The sequence below is a fragment of the Hemiscyllium ocellatum genome, chromosome 35, assembly GCF_020745735.1.
Source record: "Hemiscyllium ocellatum isolate sHemOce1 chromosome 35, sHemOce1.pat.X.cur, whole genome shotgun sequence".
Classification (NCBI taxonomy): Eukaryota; Metazoa; Chordata; class Chondrichthyes; order Orectolobiformes; family Hemiscylliidae; genus Hemiscyllium; species Hemiscyllium ocellatum.
Genome location: NC_083435.1, coordinates 10674663 through 10696204, shown reverse-complemented (window position 1 = coordinate 10696204; position 21542 = coordinate 10674663). Strand labels below are relative to the sequence as shown.

The window sequence follows — 21542 nt, the reverse complement described above, 5'->3', positions numbered from 1 at the left end:
TACCTCCTTATTGTAATCCCATTTTCCAGCATTTAGCTCATAGCCTTGTATCCCTCGGCATTGCAAGGATACACCAAAAGCTCCTTAAATGTTCTGAGGATTTCTGCCTCCACCATACTGGCAGGCAGTTAGTTCCACATTCCCACCACCCTCAAGGTGAAAATGTTTTCCCTCACAACTCATATAAAATTCTGCTTGCCTTAAATCCCCCCATCATTGATCTCTCCACCCAAGGAACAAGTTCTTTCCTGTCTACTCTGTCTATGCTCCTCAAATTTTATACATCTCAGTCACATTCTCCCTCAGTCACCTCTGCTCCAAGGGAAACACCTCTAATCTCCCTGAAACTCCCCAGCCCAGACAACATCCAGGTCAATATCCTCTGCACCCTCTCCAGTTAAAATGCCTCTCTCTTATAATGTGGATTCTAGACCTGCACACAATGGTCTAGCCGTTGCAGCACAACCCCCTTGGTCTTAAACAAGATTCCTCTGAACCTTTGTGCTTCCCAGGATCCTACCATGCAGAATGTATTCACTTGCAATGTTTCTCCTGCCAAAGTGCATCACGTCATATTTATCTAAATTTAATTCAATTTACTGCTGATCATTCCATCTGTACATCCTCATATACTCAAAGGTTATCCTCCTCACAGTTTACCATCTACCAATTTTTGTATTTTCTGCAATTTTACTAATCAACCCTTCTTCATTCAAGTCTAAATCATTTATATAAACCACAAACAGCCAGCGTCTCTACACTGACTCCTATAGAACCTGACTGGACATGGACTTCCAGTCAGAAAAACACTCCTCAACCATCATCTCAGAGGGTACATAGCTTTAAATTAAGGGGTGGTAGGTATAGGACAGATGTTAGGGGTAGATTCTTTACTCAGCGAGTTGTGAGTTCATGGAATGCCCGCCAGTAGCAGTGGTGGACTCTCCCTCTTTATTGGCATTTAAACGGGCATTGGATCGGCATATGGAGGATAGTGGGCTCGTGTAAATTAGGTGGGCTTGGATCGGCGCAACATCGAGGGCCAAAGGGCCAGTACTGCGCTGTATTTTTCTATGTTCTATGTTCTGCTTCCCGCCACTCAGCCAACTGTTGATTAAATCAGTCAAATTTCTTTGGAGTCCATGGGCTCTTACTTTGGCTATCAGTCTCCCACGTGGGTCCTTATGAAAAGCCTTGCTGAAACCTCAGTAGATTATCTCAAAAGCACTGTCCTCATTGAGACAGCTGATCATCAGTTTGGAAAATTCAATCAAGGTGATCAGATATAACCTCCACTTAACAAAACTGCCTGTTCTTGATTAATGCCTGCCTCTCCACGTGCAGATTAAATCTGTCTCTCAGAATTGCTCCTAGTCATTTCCCCACACTGAGGTTAAACTGACCTCATAGCCAATAAAGTGCCTTTGCAAAGGTGGGATAAGAATGTTACAACGCAGCGAACACTAAACCCAGGTAGTGAAATGCACTCCTGCTCTGACCCCGTTAACTAGTTCAAACACTGAAACATGGCATCTTGCCCCACGACCTTTATCTTTGAAAAAAGACTGACCTTCAAAAACTTGGAGTTCTGAGGACCCATCAAATCAGATTTCTCTCCACAGATGGGCGGCACGGTGGCACAGTGGTTAGCACTGCTGCCTCACAGCGCCTGTAGACCCGGGTTCAATTCCCGACTCAGGCGACTGACTGTGTGGAGTTTGCACGTTCTCCCCGTGTCTGCGTGGGTTTCCTCCGGGTGCTCCGGTTTCCTCCCACAGTCCAAAGATGTGCGGGTCAGGTGAATTGGCCAAGCTAAATTGCCCGTAGTGTTAGGTAAGGGATAAATGTAAAGGTATGGGTGGGTTGCGCTTCGGCGGGTCGGTGTGGACTTGTTGGGCCGAAGGGCCTGTTTCCACACTGTAAGTCTAATCTAAAAAAAATGTTGCTGAGCTTTTCCAGCAATTTCTGTTTTTGTTTGCAAAACTTGCTACTTTTCCTCACAACAGGATGTGGAGGCAACTGGTTACATCGTAACGACTTACATTTATGTCATACCTTTAAGATTATTGCTTTGCAGAAGGAATTATCTTACCGTTTACCACAGATGCTCATAGGACAGTGATCAGAGTTTGGGAAAAAGAGGAAGGTTCAGGAAGTGTCTTGACATAGGAGAGATGCAGAGATTCAAAAAGAAAGGCTTGCATTTATGAAGCACCTTACAGGACCACTCAATGCGTCAAAGTGCTTTGCTGCCAATTAAACACTTTTGGAGTGTAGTCAATGTTGTGTTATAATCACTGCAGCCAATGTACACACAACAAGCTCTCTCAAACTGTGATTAGATGATAACAAGATGACCGCCGCTCCCTCACCATCAGACGCCTGGAGGAAGAACACCTCATCTTCTGCCTCGGAACACTTCAGCCCCAGTGCATTAATGTGGATTTCAACAGTTTCCTCCTTTCCCCTTCCCCCACCTCATCCGAGTTCCTAACTTCCAGCTCAGCACTGTCCCCATGACTTGTCTGGACTTGTCCTACCTGCCTGTCTCCTTTTCCACCTATCCACTCCACCCTCTCCTCGCTGACCTATCACCTTCATCCCCTCCCCCACTCACCTATTGTCCTCTATGCTACTTTCTCCCCACCCCCACCCTCCTCTAGCTTATCTCTCCACGCTTCAGGCTCACTGCCTTTATTCCTGATGAAGGGCTTTTGCCCGAAACGCCGATTCCGCTGCACTTTGGATGCTGCCTGAACTGCTGTGCTCTTCCAGCACCACTAATCCAGAAGGTAGACAGTGCTGCCCGGGCTGGAGATTCCTGAACCAGGGCACAATTTAAACATAAGGCGGTGCTCACAACCGTCTGAGATGAGGAGAATTTTGAATTCCCTTGGATGGCTGTGAAGCTTTGTAATTCTCTACAGCAGAGGGGCGTGAGAGATCACTCTTTCAGCATGTTTCAGGATGGAGGTCACAGATTTCTGATTACCAACGGCATCCAGGGTGAGTGGAATCGGGCGGGTAAAGGGCACTGGAGTAATCGATCAGGCAGAATCATGTTGAATGGTGGGGGTTGAATAGCCGAGACCCGTTCCGATTTCCTGTCAGCAGTCTCTGAGTATTGCAGTGAAATTCCTCGGGGAAACGCTGAAATGGATGTATTTACCAACGCAGGAACATTGAAACTGAAAGCGGTTTGAATCAGGAAGTACTGAGGGTGAACATGGCTTCCAGACAGCAGGGAGAGAGTTGGACCGAGGAGGCAGTTTGTCCCATTTGTCTGGATTTCTTCACCGAGCCGGTTATACTGGATTGTGGACACAACTTCTGCCGCTCCTGTATCTCCCAGAGTTGGGAAAAGAAGGAGATAAACTCCTGCCCGCAATGTAGAGAGGTGTTTCCGGAAAGAAACCTCAGGGTAAATCGGGCCTTAGCAAATCTGGCGGAGAAAGCTCGAAAATTAAAGCTGGATCCGAAAGAGAAGGAAAGTAAACCTCACTGTGAGGTACATCAGAGAGAACTGGAGCTGTTTTGTGAAAATGACAAGAAATTGATCTGTCTGATTTGTAGAGATTCGCGGGAACACAGAGAGCACCGCTTCCTGCCGATCAATGAAGCTGTTGAAATCTACAAGGTAAACATTGTATTTTGTCATCGATGTTTCTTAGCAATCTGTTCAGACCATCTATGAGACACGTCGGGACTCAGACACCTCCGTCAGAGACCAGAAACAGGAATTGTATCGCTGACAATTGCTCTCCTGCAGCGTTAGTGTTCGTCTGAAATATTGTTAATAAGGAATTAGCACATTTTCAGGGGGCGAACACTTTAAGAATGTAATTTTATTTTCCAATTCTAGGATCAGCTGAAATCTTCTTTAGATTCTCTCACAGAGAAGAAATCGGTGGTTCTCCAAACGGAACTGACCCAGAAACGGAAGATTTCCGAAGTGAGGGTGAGTTCTCCCTGTGCTGATTTTCTGGGATCTCGGGTAGTTTTGTTCCCTTTACCGCGGGACATTAATGAGGTTTCACATTTCATTTGGTAGGAACAGGCGATCAGTCTGCAGACCCACATCACATCCGAGTTCACTAAAATGCACCAGATTCTCACTGAGAAAGAGCAGCGTTTACTCAGAGATCTCAGGGAAGAAGAGGAGAGGATTGTAGAACCAATGGAGAAAGACCTTCGAGAGATTCAGGAGAATTTAAATTCTATTGAAGAGGAACTCTCAAAGTTACAGAAACAAATGGAACAAAAAGACGAGCTAATATTTCTGAAGGTAAGGGAATATATTGCATGTAATTTCAGATACATTTCAGACATAATGCCGACTGTAGAAATAATATCGAATTTAGTGCAAAGAAAGTTAACTGAACTTGTGACTGGACGATTCTGCTGTTGTCTCTGAATTAGGTTCAGTGCTCCCGAAGCGTTCACTCTAATGTTTGTCCACAGATCCTTCCAAACCTGCTGAGATTTTCCAGTAACCTCTGTTTTCTGTAAATGTTGCCACACTGTCTGCATATTCTGGGGATTACCGACATTCTCCCGAGAATCGGTTGTTGTTCTGTTTTTGTATTATTATCTGTGTTCCCAAAGTTTAATGATCTCCTGGAACTCCTATTATAATCCCGTTCCAGTTCCATGTGGAGGGTGTGTGGCTATGTCTGGTACAATGGGAGTGTGAGAGTCACTGTGTCTGTGAAAGGGACTGATGGTCAGTTCCAATTTATTTTCCCTCCTCCTCAATTTTCCTTCCAAAATGTATCACTTTACACTTCCGTGTTGCGTCTGCTATTTTTAACAGCCTGTCTGTCTCCTCCTGAATCTGTTACTGCCTTCCTCACTGTTTGTGATTCATTTCTTTCAGGAGGAAGCTTGTTGGAAGAGAAGGTAGGACATGCTCTTTCCTGAACTTCTGCACAGATTGCTCAGGGATGGGTTATTTAATGTTTATTTCCTGGCTATTGTCACCGCTTTAAAGGGTCGTTTCTCGGGCGACATGAACTCCGGTTATGCTCACACACAAAGTGTTTTTTACAACAAGAAGCTCATTACAGGTGTGAAACAGCATGAGCTTTGATAAAACTGTTCTACAGTATTGTAAACAATGACAAGATGTCTGTAAATAATCCAACCTGGTTCTCAGGCTGGAAGTGATCACTGCCAGTACTGTGTGCTGTTCTGGTATCCAAATATGAGGAAAGACATTCTGGCTGTTGAGGGAGTGCAGCGTAGGTTCACGAGGTCAATTCCTGGAATGGAGGGATAACCTTACACTGAAAGACTGAAGCGACTGGGCTTGTAGACCCTTGAGTTTAGAAGACTGAGAGGGGATCTGATTGAGACATATAAGATTAAAAAAGGATTAGAAACTCTGGCAGAAGGAAACATGTTTCCACTGAAGGGTGAGTGCCGAACCAAAGGACACAGCTTAAAAATACGGGGTGGACCATTTAGGACAGAGATGAGGAGAAACTTCTTCGCCCAGAGAGTGGTGGCTGTGTGGAATGCTCTGCCCCAGAGGGCAGTGGAGGTCCAGTCTCTGGATTCATTTTAGAAAGAGTTGGATAGAGCTCTCAAAGATAGTGGAATCAAGGGTGATGGAGATAAGGCAGGGAGCGGATACTGATTAGGAATGATCAGCCATGGTCATATTGAATGTTGGTGCAGGCTCGAAGGGCTGAATGGCCTACTCCTGCACCTATTGTCGATTGTCTATTGCCCTGATTCGGGCTGTTTACGTGACTGTGACCTTCCCCTAACCCTGAGAGAGACACACAGCCCATGTTTTCAGGGAATGGCCATCCCTGTCTCTGCATGGCTCCTGACCAACCTGAAACAGTCTGAGTTTAAACGGGGAATCACAGAGTCATAGAATTATAGTGACGTACGGCACAGAAAGACTGTTTGGGCCAACCCGTCCATGCCGGCCAGTTATCCTAACCTAATCCAATCCCATTTGCCAGCACTTGGCCCATATCTCACTGCAGCCTTCCTAGTAATATACCCCCTCACATGCCTTTTAAATGTTGCAATTTTACCAGTCTCCACCAGTTCATCTGACAGCTCATTCCATACACACACCACCCTCTACATGCAAACAATGCCCCTTATATCCTTTTATATCTTTCCCCTCTCACCCTGAACCCTCTACTTCTGGACTTCCCCACCCCAGGGAAAAGACCTTTTCTATTTACCCTATTCATGCCTCTCTTGATTTTATTAACCTCTACACGGTCATCCCTCAGCTCCGATGTTCCAGAGAAAACAACCCGAGCCGTTTCAACCTCTCCCTTTAGCGCAAATCTTCCAACCCTGGCAAAATCCTCGTAAAGCTTTTCTAGTTTCATAACATACTTCCACTAGGAACAAGACCAGAATTGCATGAAAATTCCAAAAGTACCTGATACAATGTCGTGTACAGCCACAACATGACCATCCCACTCCTATACCCAATGCTCTGTCCAATAAAAGAAATCATATAGGAACATCTTCTTCACTATCCTATCTACCTGTGACAGTATTTTCAAGGAACTATAACTCTGCACTCCAAGGTCTCTTTGTTCAGCAACACTCCATAAGAACTTTCCATTTAGTGTATAAGTTCTGCTCTGGGTTGCTTTTCCAAAATGCAACACATTCAATTGATCTAAATTAAACTCCATCTGCTACTCCTCAGCTTTTCCCACAACACCTTTCTTTAATGACCAGCACTGTAACTTTACGTGTCTCACCTTCCAGCAGTGAAAACATCCTTTCCCAATGCCCTTCTTTATGTTTCTAATCCAAATCCTGTTGTACTTTGACGTAACCTGCTTCACTGTGCACTACACCTCCAGTTTTGGTGTCAGCTGCAAACTTACTAACCATACATCCAATGTTCACACCAAATCATTCATATAAATGAAGAAACATACTGGATCCAACACTGACCCTTGTGGCACACCACTGGCCATCAGTCTGAAAAATAACCCTCCACCACCACATCCTGTCTTCTACCTTTGAGCCAATTCTGTATCCAACTAGCTAGTTCTCCCTGTATTCCATGAGATCTAACCTTGTCAACCAATCTCCCATGGGGAACCTTGTCGAATGCCTTACTGAAGTCCATATAGCTCATGTCTACTGCTCTGCCCTCATCAATCCTCTTTGTTACTTCTCCAAAAAACTCTGTCAAGTTCAGGAGACATGCTTTCCCCTGCACAAAGCCCTGCTGACAATCACTAATCAGCCCTTGCCTTTCCAAAGTTTTCTAAATCTTGTCAAGCTCACCAGTCTATAGTTCCCTGGCTTTTCCTTACCACTTTTCTCAAAATAGTGGTACCATGTTAGCCAACCTCCAGTCTTCCAGCACCTCACCTGTGACTGTTGATGATGCAATATCTCAACAAGGGACCCAAAAATCACTTCCCTAGCTTCCCATAGAGTTTGAGGGCACACCTGATCAAGTCCAGAGGATCTATCCACTTTTATCCATTTCAAGACATCAAGACCTCCTCCTCTGAAATATGGACATTTTTAAGATGTTGCCATCTATTTCTTTATCTTTCATGTCCTTCTTCACAGTAAACACTGATGCAAAATAGGTGTTTAGTATCTCCCCATCTCCTGCACCTCCACACAAAGGCTGCCTTGCTAATCTTTGAGGGGTACTACTCTCTCCCTCATTTCTCCTTTTGTCCTTAATATATTTATAAAAAAGGCTTTTAGATATTTCAGTTTTTTTGTCTCTGTTCCACAAGCTCTCTTGATCATATAGCATGGGGATGGAGTAAATGTCTATCATCTGCATGGTGTGCGATGTCTCAGTAACTAATCTGTTGTCAGGGCATGGGCTTTTCTCTGGATGTGGGGGTTTCCAATCCTTTCTCTTGCAATATCTAATTATTTTTGGATCAGTTTTAAAATAAGATCAACATTTCACATTCAAGCTCATTGACTCAGACATGAACAACACTGAATACTTGATTATTTAAATCATTTCTAATATTTGAACAAAACTGAATTTATAATGTCAACTGTTTAATATTTACAGAATTAGTCAGCAGGGGAATGAATTCTCAGCTGCTGACAGCTCTCTGTCTCTCGCACAGTTCACTGGCCCTTTACAGTACACAGTCTGGAGAGAAATGATACACACCATTCACCCAGGTAAACACGTGTATTCATTTTGCCTGATGATAATCCAGTTGTGCAGGGTTACATCTTCACATCATTAGTTGTAAATTCAGAGAGACTCTCCCTGGAAACATTGTACTTTCTGTGGGTCCATTTGGGTAAGTGTCTGAAGCCGTCAGAGCAGTGAAGGGTTCTGTCTAACCAGAGGAATCGAGCATGGAGAGAGGATTTCGAGAGGAGACTGGGCTAGCTGCATCTGGAGTGACATTGGAGGAACAGTTTTTGTCAGAATATCAGGAAGACAGGTAGACATTAAAGGGCCAGTGTTGACAGGCACATATCAAATGGGGAATGTTTGCGAAACAAAAAGAGAAATTGCTTGAAAAGCTCAGCAGGTCTGGCAGCACCTGTCGAGAGAAATCAGAGTTAGCATTTCTGATTGAGTGACCCTTCCTCAGAACAGATTCTAACTCAGAAAATGTCAGTTTAAATGCAGAGGATTAGGTGGGGTGAGGGAGTAAGGAGGAGAAAGTACGGTCTGCAGATGCTGGAGATCAGAGCTGAAAATGTGTTGCTGGAAAAGCGCAGCAGGTCAGGCAACACATTTTCAGCTCTGAGGGAGTAAGGAGTAAAGGATAGCTGGGGATAGACCCTAAAGTGAGAGAAGAGCAGTTAGAGCATTATCAAAGAGAGCAGAGAAGAGGATAATGATCTGGGTATGAGGGTGAACAGATGTTAATGGAGACTATTAATGGCCAGCAATAGGTTGTGTGTAATGTCAGAAGATGTGGTAACAAGGCTGGACATGGGAGAACTCAGACACTAAAGTTATTGAAGTGAATACTAATTCCAGAGGGCTGCAGTGATTGCAAGCAGAAAATGAGCACTGCAGCCAGCTTCTGATGGAGATATTCAGCAGGGAACAGGATGGTATGTTAAGGTCAAAAGTACAGCCGGTCAGACAGTATCTGAGGAGTAGGAGAATTGACTTTTCAGGCATAAGCCCTTTATCAGGAATCAGGAATGCTGTGTTAAAATGGCAGGCAACTAGAAACTCGGTCTTTTTTGTGGGCAGAAAGTAGGTCTTCTTCAAAGTGGTCATCCAGTTAATGCTTTGTTTCCCCAAGGTAGCAGAGACCACATTGTGAGCAGTGAATGCAGTAGACGAGATTGTGGGAAGTGCAGGTAAAGTACTGCTTCACCAGGAGGGTACGTTTGGAGTCTTGGATGTTGTGCAGAGAGGAAGTAAATGGGCAGGTATTATGACTTTGGCAATTGCAGGCAAAGGTGCTGTGAGGCTGTGTGTGTGTGGGGGTAGGGTGGGGGTGGGGGAGGGGGCGGTGGGAATGAAGGAAGATTGCAACAGGATGTCCCTGAGGGAACAATCTCTGCGGAAGGTGGTTAAGAGAGGGGAAGGGAATATATGTTGGTGGTGGCATCTCACTGGACATGGTGGAAATGTGGCTAATATCCTCAAGATGTGGATGCTGGTGGGGTTAGGAAAGGACAAGAGAAAGCCTATTATTGTTACAGCAGGGAAGAGGAGGTGAGGGTGGAAGTGTGGGAGGTAGGTTGGACCTAGTTGAGGGCCCTGTAAACAACAGTGCTGGGATATCCTTGTTTGAGGAAGAAACTGGACATCTCAGAAGCTCCCTTGTCAAAGTTGACATCATCGGAAAAAATGTGATGGGGTGGAGAATTGGGAGAATGGACTGGAATCGTTAAATGTAGCAGGATGCAAGGATGTCCAGTCCAGGAAACTGTGGGAGTCAGTGGATTTATAATGGATATTGGTGGCCTGTTTATTCCCAGGAAAGGAACAGAGGAGTCAGAACTGGACAAGGTTAAGATGAGAGCGGTGTGGAAGCTTGAAGTGAAATTGATAATATTTTCCAATTCCAGACATGAGAATGAGACAGCATTAATGTTATCATCGACAAACTGCAGAAAGCCTTGTGGGTGGGGGCCGGAATAGGACGAGAAAAGGAATGTTTCACATACACCCCAAAGAGACAGGTATAACTGGAGCCCATGTAGGAAACCATTCCTACCCCTCCGATCTGTAGAAAATGAGGGGAGTTAAAAGAGAAGCTGTTGAGGGTGAGGCTGAGCTTGGCCAAGACGAGGAAGGTGGTGGGGGATGGGCACATTTCAGGCCTTTGTTCCAGGAAGAAGCAGAGAGCCCTGAGAGCATCCTGGTGGGGGATGGAGGTGTATGTTGTGGTTCTGTTCGCCGAGCTGGAAGTTTTTGCTGCAAACGTTTCATCCCCTGGCTAGGAGACATCATCAGTGCGGTGGGAGCCTCCTGTGAAGCGCTGCTTTGATGTTTCTTCCGGTATTTATATTGGTTTGTTCTTGCCGCTTCCGGGTGTCAGTTTCAGCTGTCCGTTGTAGTGGTTTGTATATGGGGTCCAGGTCGATGTGTCTGTTGATGGAGTTTGTGGATGAATGCCATGCTTCTAGGAATTCCTTGGCTGTTCTCTGTCTGGCTTGCCCTATGATAGTAGTGTTTTCCCAGTCGAATTCATGTTGCTTGTTGTCTGTTGTCTACCCAGCACGAGCCAAATTAACGTAGTTTACAAAATATCATGCAAGGACTGCACAAAACACTATATAGGACAAACAGGAAGACAGCTAACAATCCGCATCCATGAACATCAGCTAGCCACAAAATGACACAACCAGCTATCCCTAGTAGCCATACACTCAGACAACAAGCAACATGAATTCGACTGGGAAAACACTACTATCAGAGGGCAAGCCAGACAGAGAACAGCTAAGGAATTCCTAGAAGCATGGCATTCATCCACAAACTCCATCAACAGACACATCGACCTGGACCCCATATACAAACCACTACAACCCCATATACAAAGCCAGCTGAAACTGACACCAGGAAGCGGCAAGAACAAACCACTATAAATACCGGAAGAAACATCAAAGCAGCGCTTCACAGGAGGCTCCCACCGCACTGATGATGTCTCCTAGCCAGGGGACGAAACGTTTGCAGCAAAAACTTCCAGCTCGGCGAACAGAACCACAACAATGGACACTCGAGCTACAAATCTTCACTCAAACTTTAACTGGAGGTGTATAGTCATTACATTTTTAAAAAAAAAATTGAAAGCCTTTTAAAACCTGAGGCATTATCTGTTAGCTATAACCAAATTGGCCCTAAATCTCAAAGAAACCAGGCACATGGGAAGATATGCGGTTATGACCCTGCCCCCCACCCCAGGACAAAAAAACACAGGGACAACCTAACCTTGTTACAGGAGCAACATTGTCACCCTCTCACTCACCCAACACTCTCAGCCTTCCCCACACATCTCATTCTCACTCTCTCCTCCCCTCTCCCGATTCTCCTCCTCAGAGTCATCCTCCTCATTTTCAAACCCGCTCCCCCTCGCTGCCAATATCCTTCTCCATTTCCCTTAACCCCTGCCTTTCACCTTCTCCAATCTCGTGACCTTGCACACAGCCCATCTCTTTATTCACCCCATCACTCTCTCCTCAGATTCCTTGACCCTATCCCTCACTTCTGTCTCCATACAGGCCCTATTCTCCTCACCCTCCCTCCCCAACACTTTTCCATGGATCTCCACTCCCTACCTCTGAGCAACACTCCCTCCTAGTCTCCCATCCCACTATCTCCTGCTCTCACTGTCTCCCTTCTGCTCACTTCCCACTTCTACTCTCTTGACCCTACTCTCTCTACTACCCACCCTCCCCTCTCCCACTCCCTCTCTGCCCTTCTGATCACTCTCCATTCACTCTTTCCTCTCCTTCACTGTTCCCTCTAGCTTAGCTCCCCATCCTGGTCACTTACTTCTTGACCTCATTCTTCTCTTGGTTTGTATCTGCCATTAATTGTCCTTTCGCCTGACAGACCACACCCTCACTGCATTCTCCACCCTCCACCCAACTCACCTCCACATTCTTCACATCCATCCACTCCTCTCAATTGTTCACCATTCAGTCCTACCCCCACCCTCCCTCCATTTCTAAACTTTGACAACCTCTTCCCTCCACCTCATTCTCCCCTCCACCTCACTCTCCCTGTCACTCCACCTCCCCCTTACACTCTGGTTGCCCACACTCTCCAATCTCCATTGCGATCAATGCTCCTTCACTCCCTCCTGCTTTGCCTTTCCCCCTCAATATCACCCCTCAATATCCTGAAGGGCTTATGCCCGAAACGTCGATTCTGCTGCTCCTTGGATGCTGCCTGACCTGCTGCACTTTTCCAGCAACATATTTTTCAGCCCTCAATATCACAGCCCCCTCCTGCTCATTCCTCACACCCTCTCAACTCTCCCTCACTATCCCCTCAAGCACAGCTTCCCAATCCGGTCAGTCTCCCCTCAACCTCACACTGCTCTCACCCTCTGCCTCACACTGCCCCTCACTCTGATCTCACATTCACCTTCCCCTTTCACTCCATTACTCCATCATCACTCTGACATGATTTCCCCCACCCCGGACTCTCCCCTCTTTTAATCTTGCCTCCTCACTATCCCTTCCTCTTCACTCTGACCTCCATGTCCCTTGCCCTTCACCTCATCCTCAAATTCACTCACCTTCTCCACATTCCTCAGACTTGCTCAACTTCCAAGACCTGACTGTCTCCTTCCTTTTAAATCCTTGGACTACAGACCCCTCATCTTGACTCTCTTCTCCCCCTCACAGACTCGACCTCATCCTCCAATTCACTGACCTTCAGAATTCCCTTATTTTGTTCTCTCACTTCCACATATGGATTTATTCCCCATACCCTGAACACTTCCCATCACTCTCATATACCTTGTCACTCCTTGCCACACAATTTCCTCTCCCACTCAGTTATCCCTCCCATGCCCAAAAGGAACCTGTCCTTCTTCTTTCCAGCTCAGTCATCCCTTCTTCCTCTCTCCCTCTCTCTCTGACGGTGTTATTTGATCTCTCCCCCAGCTCCAGCCTCTCTGACTCTGGATCCGAACACAGCGCATCCCCTGCTCATCCTGTCTGAGGACCGGACCAGTGTGAGACTTGGAGACACAGAGCAGCCGCTCCCTGACTCCCCGGAGAGATTTGATTCATGGGAATGTGTCCTGGGATCAGAGGGATTCACATCAGGGAGACATTACTGGGAGGTGGAGGTGAGGGAGAAGACCTGGTGGTATCTGGGAGTGGCCCGAGCGTCTGTGAAGAGGAAAGGGAGGATTATCCCGAGCACGGAGACTGGATTCTGGATTGTGAGGCTGTTATCCGGATGGGGTTATTTTGCCGCTACCTCCCCCTCACGGACCCCCCTCTCCCTGAGTGTGGATCCCCGGAAGATCGGAGTTTTCCTGGACTATGAGGGTGGACAGGTGTCATTTTACAATGCGGACACCATGTCCCATCTTCACACTTTCACCCACACTTTCACTGAGAGGCTCTTTCCCATCTTCTATCCGGGATGGAATGACGGCGGGGAAAACTCTGCCCCGCTGACAATCTGCGGGATTAAAGGGCACTGACAGATCCAGGGAATTCCTGATGAAGGGCTTTAGCCCGAAACGTCGAATTTCCTGCTCCTTGGATGCTGCCTGACCTGCTGCGCTTTAACCAGCAACACATTTTCTGCTCTGATCTCCAGCATCTGCAGACCTCACTTTTTACTGACAGATCCATCCCATGGTGGTCGGCACGGTGGCACAGTGGTTAGCACTGCTGCCTCACAGCGCCTGAGACCCGGGTTCATTTCCTGACTCAGGCGACTGACTGTGTGGAGTTGGCATGTTCTCCCCGCGTCTGCGTGGGTTTCCTCCGGGTGCTCCGGTTTCCTCCCACAGTCCAAAGATGTGCGGGTCAGGTGAATTGGCCATGCTAATTTGCCCGTAGTGTTAGGTAAGGGGTAAATGTAGGGGTATGGGTGGGTTGCGCTTCGGCGGGTTGGTGTGGACTTGTTGGGCCGAAGGGCCTGTTTCCACAATGTAAGTAATATAATCTAAATAATTTCACCCCATCCCCCTGCCTCCTGCCAGCTGTAAACTGATGGGGGTCGGCCTCAGTCTGGGGGAGAGGAGGAGGGGGAGAGAAGGAGGGGGAGAGTAGAAACAAATTGGAGCTCAATTGTAGAGAGGGACTGACTGGGTAGAATGAGCTGTGAGCTGCAGGAACCCGGGGACCTTCCTGCCTGTAATGTTGCTCCACAGGCGGGAGGTGGTGCTACATGATGGTGTTGGAGATGAATCAGTCAGTGGGTCTCAGACTGGACTCAGGGGAGTCTTTCCAAAAGAGACATCAGATTATTTCACTGCAGAGTCAGTGGGGTCTTTCCAGGGGGACACCTAATCATTTCACTGCTGGGTCAGTGGGGTCTTTCCGGGGTGACTAGGCTCCATCAAAATAAAAACATCAGACTGATCTTGTTTAGACTTCCACCATGTGTCAGTACTGTATATCCCACACATAATTTGATAATAATGAGAACCTGGTCTTATTTTGCTCAGGTCTGTAACTATTGCCCAGAATGTTAACTGCTCTTTCTTAAAATTGGAAAATTTGAAAACCTCAGATTTGAAAGTGATGGGTGATTTGATTATTTCTGTCATGATCAGATAATATTTAACCATGATTGAAATCGTTCAGTTGGTGCAAACTGCAATGTAGGTGGAGTCAGTTATCAGTTATCCCTGAGTTACTGCTCTCTCATCTCATTTACAGTGAAATAATCCTTAAGTCACACCAACGGAAATGTCTGTTTGATAAAACTCTCGCACTCTACTATGCACAGAACCTATTCAGACTTTTGATGTCTATCTTTATGTAATTATCACTTATAAAGGAATGCAGTATCAAATTTGTTTGTTCTTCAATCAAATCAATATCTGCGATTCTCTACAGTGACAGCAAGGCTTCTAAAAAAAAATTACTTCATCAATAAATCCAAGAGAGTTGTCATTTTATTTGAAAATTTCTCCAGAATATGTATTCTTAAAGTTCATATTCCAACTTCATCTGGATTATTTCAAAATTCACTGTTTTGAGTCAGTGGAGTGTTAGTTACCGGAAAATGATCCCACAGTTACTCTGGACCTTCAGTTATTGCTCCCTTCAGTAAGGTCTTAGAGTCAGAGATTGATAGAGATTCTCCAGCACAGAGAATAGGCCCTTCGGCCCAAACAAGTCCATGCCAACCAAAAGGTCTATCCACACTAACCCCATTTCCTTGCACTTGCCCCATATCCGTCTAAACATTTCCTGTCCATGTATTTCTCCAAACTTCCTTGAAATGTTGTTAATGTGCCCATCGCAACCACTTTAGCTGGCAGCTTATTCCTTATGCAATCCACCCTCTGTGTAAAATCATTGCCCCTTTTATTCTTTCCCCTCTCACTGGAAACTGATGTCTTCTCTTCCTTGATTCTGCAACCCTGGGTAAAAGACTGAGTGCGTTCACGCTATCCATACCTCCCATGAACTTATTCACTTCTCTAAGTATCTCCGCTCAGTCTCGTCCACTCGAAAGTAAAATGTCCTCGCTTGTCCAACCTTTCCCTATAACTCAGACACTTGAGTCCAGGTAACATCCTTGTAAAATTCTTCTGCACACTTTCCAGTTTAAAAACATCCTTCCTACAGCAAAGTGACCAAAACTGAACCCAATACCTCAAGTGCAGCCTCACCAATGTCCTGTACAATTGCGACATAACTTCCCAACCTCTATACTCAGTGTCCTAACTGATGAAGGCCAGTATGCCAAAAGCCTTCTTCATTGTCCTGCCCAGCTGTGACTCCACCTTCAGAGAGCCATATACCTAAACTTCAAGTCCCTCTGTTCTACTACATTCCTTAAGACCCGAACATTCATCATGAAATGCCCACCTTGATTTGACTTTCCAAAACACAGGACCTCAGATGTATCTGTATTAAACTCCATTTGCCATTCCTCAGCCCACTTCCCCAGCTGATCAAGGTCATGGTGCAATTTCTGAAAAACTTCCTGATTGTCGACAATACTGCCTATTTTAGTGTTATCTGCACATTATCATGTGGTGGCCAGTGGGCACGTCCACATGTTTCAGATCGTGAAGCTGTAAAGGCACATGGATAGAGTATTCAGCTGGTCCAAGTCCAATCCCTTTTCCCCTCCTGCCCTCCAACATTGTTTCTCCAGTCCAACTTTTATTCAATTTTGTAGTATTGTAAGTGTTTCAGTTTCTTAATATAAAGCGTAAACATAAAACCGCCACAAAAGGTCAGTGAGATTAACCTCGGTGATGGGAAATGTAATGGATAATGTTCAATACAGTTCAGCAATTCTGGATAATTGAGGAAAGCCAGTGTGAGTTCAGTCAAAGCAAGTCATGTTTAACTGAATTGATTGAGCTTTCAACAGAAGACACAATCGGAATTCAGAGGGAATTTGATCCTGGAGTTGAAAATGCTGTTGAAAATTTGTCACATAAAAGATTTCGAAGTATAATTGAAGCCCGTGAAATGAAATGTCAGTGATAACGTGATGATGAATTTGATTGGGTGACAGGGAATGAGGTTTTTTGAGATGAGATTAGTTTTACAGCAATATTCTGTATCGGTCTGTTCCAGGAACACTGAAACTCAGCAGGTCTGGCAGCATCTGTGCACAGAAGGCAGTTTCTGCATCAATTTGTGTTTTTTTTTCCGATTTCCAGTATTTACAATTCTTTGTTTGTTGAACACTAGGTGTGCTACAAACTTCAATTTTCACTGTCAAGGTGTGCTACAAAAACAGACCATGCTGGTGAGAATCAGCAATCTGGTAGCGGGAGTGAAGAGAAAAAAAGAGACAACATTTTAGGTCCAGTGACACTACTCTAGTTTCTCGAGCATTTTCTTTATGTTTGTAGAATACCTTGTGATTGGCAGTGAAATGCAGATTCTTCCAGACCATTTGAAAGGATAAATGAGTTAGGTTTCAAGGAGGCTGAGGCATTAGCTTCCCCACTACCAACCAAGGACTCCATGGTATCTTCTTGAATTCCCTTTTACATTGCAGGGCTGTGCCACTGTGATGAGAAAAGGACTGTGAAGCCTCTCAAACTCATCACATAAATCAACACCTTACTACACCCTCCCACTGGACTGACACAAACAGCTCTGAACAAGAGTCATACCGAATTTGAAACATTTCTTGCACCTCAGCTGCTGCCAGACCTGCCGGGTTTCTCCAGCATTCTCAGTGTTTGTGTGGAATTTGATGCTGCAGAGGGCTATTGAGGCTGGGTCATTCAGTATATACAAGGCTCAGCTAGACAGATTTTTAATGAGGAAGAGAATCAAAGGTTATGGTGTTAAGGCCAGAAAGTCAATTTGAGAATGATCAGATTAGCTATGATTTGATTAAATGGCAAAGCAGAGGAGAGGTCACATCTGACAAACTTCATTGAGGTTTTTGTGAAAGTGACAAAGAAGATTGATGAGTGCGATAGAAGTGTGTTTTTCTGACTGGAAATCTGTGGCCAGTAGTGTTGTGCAGTGATCTGTGCTGAGACACAGTATATTAATAATTTGGAGGAGAATATCGGTGATCTGAGCTTGCAGTGTGTGACATGATCATAAAAACCCAGACAGACACTCGAGTGCAGTACTGGGGGAGTGCTGCAGTATTGGAACTGCACTCCGATCAATGGAATTTTGATTCAAACCTCATGTAGGGGTGAATATAAATAAGATTATGGTGGCACAGTGGTTAGCACTGCTGCCTCACAGCGCCTGTAGACCCGGGTTCAATTCCCGACTCAGGCGACTGACTGTGTGGAGTTTGCACGTTCTCCCCGTGTCTGCGTGGGTTTCCTCCGGGTGCTCCGGTTTCCTCCCACAGTCACAAAGATGTGCGGGTCAGGTGAATTGGCCATGTTAAATTGCCCGTAGTGTTAGGTAAGGGGTAAATGTAGGGGTATGGGTGGGTTGCGCTTCGGCGGGTCGGTGTGGACTTGTTGGGCCGAAGGGCCTGTTTCCACACTGTAAGTCTAATCTAAAATCCCACGCCAATATTATCCCTCAAACAACATCAGAACAATTAGATGACGTCTTCACATTGCTGTTTAATGAGAGCCTGCTCTGTACAGACTGGCAGCCTTATGTTGCCTACTATAACGTTGAATGCAAGTCTGAAATACTTCATGGACTGTAAGAAGCTTTGAGATGTGATTAAAGGTGCTATGCAAATACCAGTCTTTTTATTTAAGACACTCAATAGGTTATTCAGGAGCTTGACAGGGTCCGTATGCCATGTTATGACTTGTGATGGAGACTCATGTTTATCAAAATAAGGCAGTCACTAGTTGCCAGCTTCCCCTCTGCTGACCGTAAGATTTAGCAGCAGAATGAGGTCATACACCAATCGGGTTTCCTCCATTTAATCGTGGCTGATATATTTCTCAGTCCCCATTCTCCTGCCTTCTCCCTGTAACCCTGGTCCCTTTACTAATCAACAAACTATCCATCTCTGTCTTAAACACACCCAATGACTTGGTCATCACATCATTCTGCAACAATGAAATTGACAGATTAAACACCCTCTGGCTGAAGAAGTTCCTCCTCATCTCAGTGAAACAGTCAAAGAATCAGAGATGTTCAGCATAGAAACAGACTCTGTGATCTAACTCATCCATGCCAACCAGAGATCCTGAATTAATCTATTCCCATTTGCCAGCATTTGGTCTGTGACTCTCTCAACCCTTTCTATTCATATTATTATCCAAATGCCTTTTAACTTTGTAACTTCATCAGCTTTCACCACTTCCTCTGGCAGTTGATTACACTTTTATTTTTAAAACATTGCCCTTTAGGTCCCTTTTCTTTTTATACCGATATTTTTACTGAAAGAGGTAGATTTCTTTTGTAAAATTACAAACACAATAAACCAACAAAAACACTTTTTTCTCTCTCTCTGTACATATTTATATATAAATAACAAAAAAACAAGAAAAAATGCAAACAAAACACAATTATACTGAACTAAAACTGAACAAATCAGAGAATGCAATAAATAAATAAATAAAACTGCTCAGCACAATTAAACATTTGTTCCTGACCTCCAAGAGCATTGAGTATTACACATGAATTTATCTGAAATTCTTCCTTCATGGGCATCAATTTCACTAAATCCGGTCGTCATGGCAGCCCAAAAGCCCGACTTAAGATTGTATAATCCATCTATACAACGTATTCAAGAAGAACGGATACTCAAAAAAATACAGTGCGCAGATTCCTCAAGAACAAATCACGAGAAGCAGACCAAACACAGCCAGAAACCCTAACCACCTTACCATACATCAACGAAGTTTCAGAAATGACTGCCAGACTACTAAGACCCCTCAGAATCCAAGTCATATACAAACCCACCAACACTCTCAAACAAAAACTAACAAACTTAAAAGACCCAGTACAACCCATGGACAAAACCAACGTCATCTACAAAATTCCATGCAAGGACTGTCACAAACACTACGTAGGACAAACAGGAAGTAAGTTAGCCACCAGGATACACGAACACCAGCTAGCCCTAAAAAGACACGACCCTCTCTCCCTTGTAGCCCGACACACAGTTGAAAAAAACCACAATTTCGACTGGGACAACACATCTATCCTGGGACAGGCTAAGCAAAGACATGCCGGAGAATTCCTAGAGGCCTGGCACTCCAACCACAATGCCATAAACAAACACATAGATCCAGATGGTATCTATCATCCCCTGAGAAAACAAACAGAAGAAATGACATCACCACAAACCCCAGGAACCCTATCCAGGAGAAAGATGTAAATAGAAAGCAGGAGACAACAACTTCGCTTCACTTGGAAGTCGCCACTGATGATGTAACCTAGCCAGGTAATGAAACATCTGGATATCAATCCTACAGGTCAGCGAGCAAACCTACACCCCGACTTCGGATGGCAGATAAATCTATAACCAGATAATCCAAAAAGGACCATCATATCTTATACAAATTTTCAGTTTTTCAGTGTACCATATTTGTGAGAAAGTCCAAACGAACATGTTCCATAATTATTCCGCCCCCACCAAAGCCATTCACCTGCATTCTGCTGACGTGCCCCCCCCACAGATCCCACTGTCACCATACCCACCCCCCAGAACCCTGAGGGGAACACCACCCCTGCTCATGGCTCCACCCCCATTCCCCCCACCACCACACACATTCCAGTGACAGGCTCCGCCCCCACTTCCAGCTCCAGACCAACACCAGATCCCAGCTCCTAACTCTGCCGAGTTTTCACCAATCCCCCAGACCTCCCCTCACTGAGGACGAACGATCAGTGTTCAGCAAAAGACTCACCTTCATCCCCCTCCATCCGCGCACCAATGAATTTAATACACGCCGTGACGTCAAACACTTCTTCCATTGACTCTGACTCCAAGCTTACTTTCCCAATCAGCCCTTCCGCCCATCTCCAACACACTCCATCCACCTGGACATCCCGTGTTGGCCTATTACCCGCCCTCGACTTCTTCATTTCCAACTGCCGCCGGGACATTAACCGTCTCAACCAGTCTATCCCTGTCCCCCACTCTAACCGCTCACCCTCACAACGAACAGCCTTCCAATCTCTCTGCTCCAATCCTGACCTCATCATCAAGTCAGCAGATAAAGGGGGCACAATGCTGGTCTGGCGCACTGACCTCTACACCGCTGAAGGCAAATGCCAACTCAAAGACACTTCTTCCTACCACCCCCTCATCCATGACCCCACCCCCCATCACCAAACCATCATAACCCAGACCATACAGAACCTCATCACCTCAGGAGATCTCCCACCCACAGCTTCCAACCTCATAGTCCGGGAATCGTGCACTGCCCGGCTCTACCTCCTTCCCCAGATCCACAAGCCTGACCACCCTGGCCGACCCATTGTCTCAGCGTGCTCCTGCCCTAGTGAACTCATTTCTACATATCTCGATTCTGTCCTATCCCCCCAAATCTAGGAACTCCCCACATATGTTCGAGACACCACCCATGCCCTCCACCTCCTCCAAGACTTCCGTTTCCCGGCCCCCAATGCCTCATCGTCACCATGGATATCCAATTTCTCTATACCTCCCTCCGCCATGACCATGGACTCCAAGACATCCATTGCTTCCTCTCCTGACATCCCCAACAGTATCCTTCCACTGACATTCTCATTCGTCTATCCGAACTGGTCCTTGCCCTTAAGAGTTTCTCCTTCGAATCCTCCCACTTCCTCCAGACCAAAGGTGTAGCCATGGGCACCCATATGGGCCCCAGCTATGCCTGTCTCCTTGTTGGCTACGTAGAACAGTCCATCTTCCGCAATTACACTGACACCACTCCCCACCTCTTCCTCCACTACATTGATGACTGCATCGGCGCCACCTCCTGCTCCCACGAGGTGGTTGAGCAATTTATCAACTTCACCAACACATTCCA

General features: G+C 45.7%; 1 protein-coding gene across 1 annotated transcript in view; it reads left to right on the top strand.

The window, feature by feature from the left end:
- LOC132832955 (uncharacterized) overlaps positions 1 to 14141 on the top strand; it is a 50917-nt gene extending 36776 nt beyond the window's left edge. The window contains exons 8-13 of the mRNA XM_060851203.1: positions 3164 to 3637; positions 3863 to 3958; positions 4052 to 4285; positions 4877 to 4899; positions 8045 to 8160; positions 13078 to 14141. Of these exons, the coding sequence (XP_060707186.1) occupies positions 3164 to 3637; positions 3863 to 3958; positions 4052 to 4285; positions 4877 to 4899; positions 8045 to 8160; positions 13078 to 13628 (1494 nt within the window). The 3' untranslated portion in view covers positions 13629 to 14141. The remainder of the gene's footprint in view (positions 1 to 3163; positions 3638 to 3862; positions 3959 to 4051; positions 4286 to 4876; positions 4900 to 8044; positions 8161 to 13077) is intronic.
- Positions 14142 to 21542: the final 7401 nt, after the last annotated feature.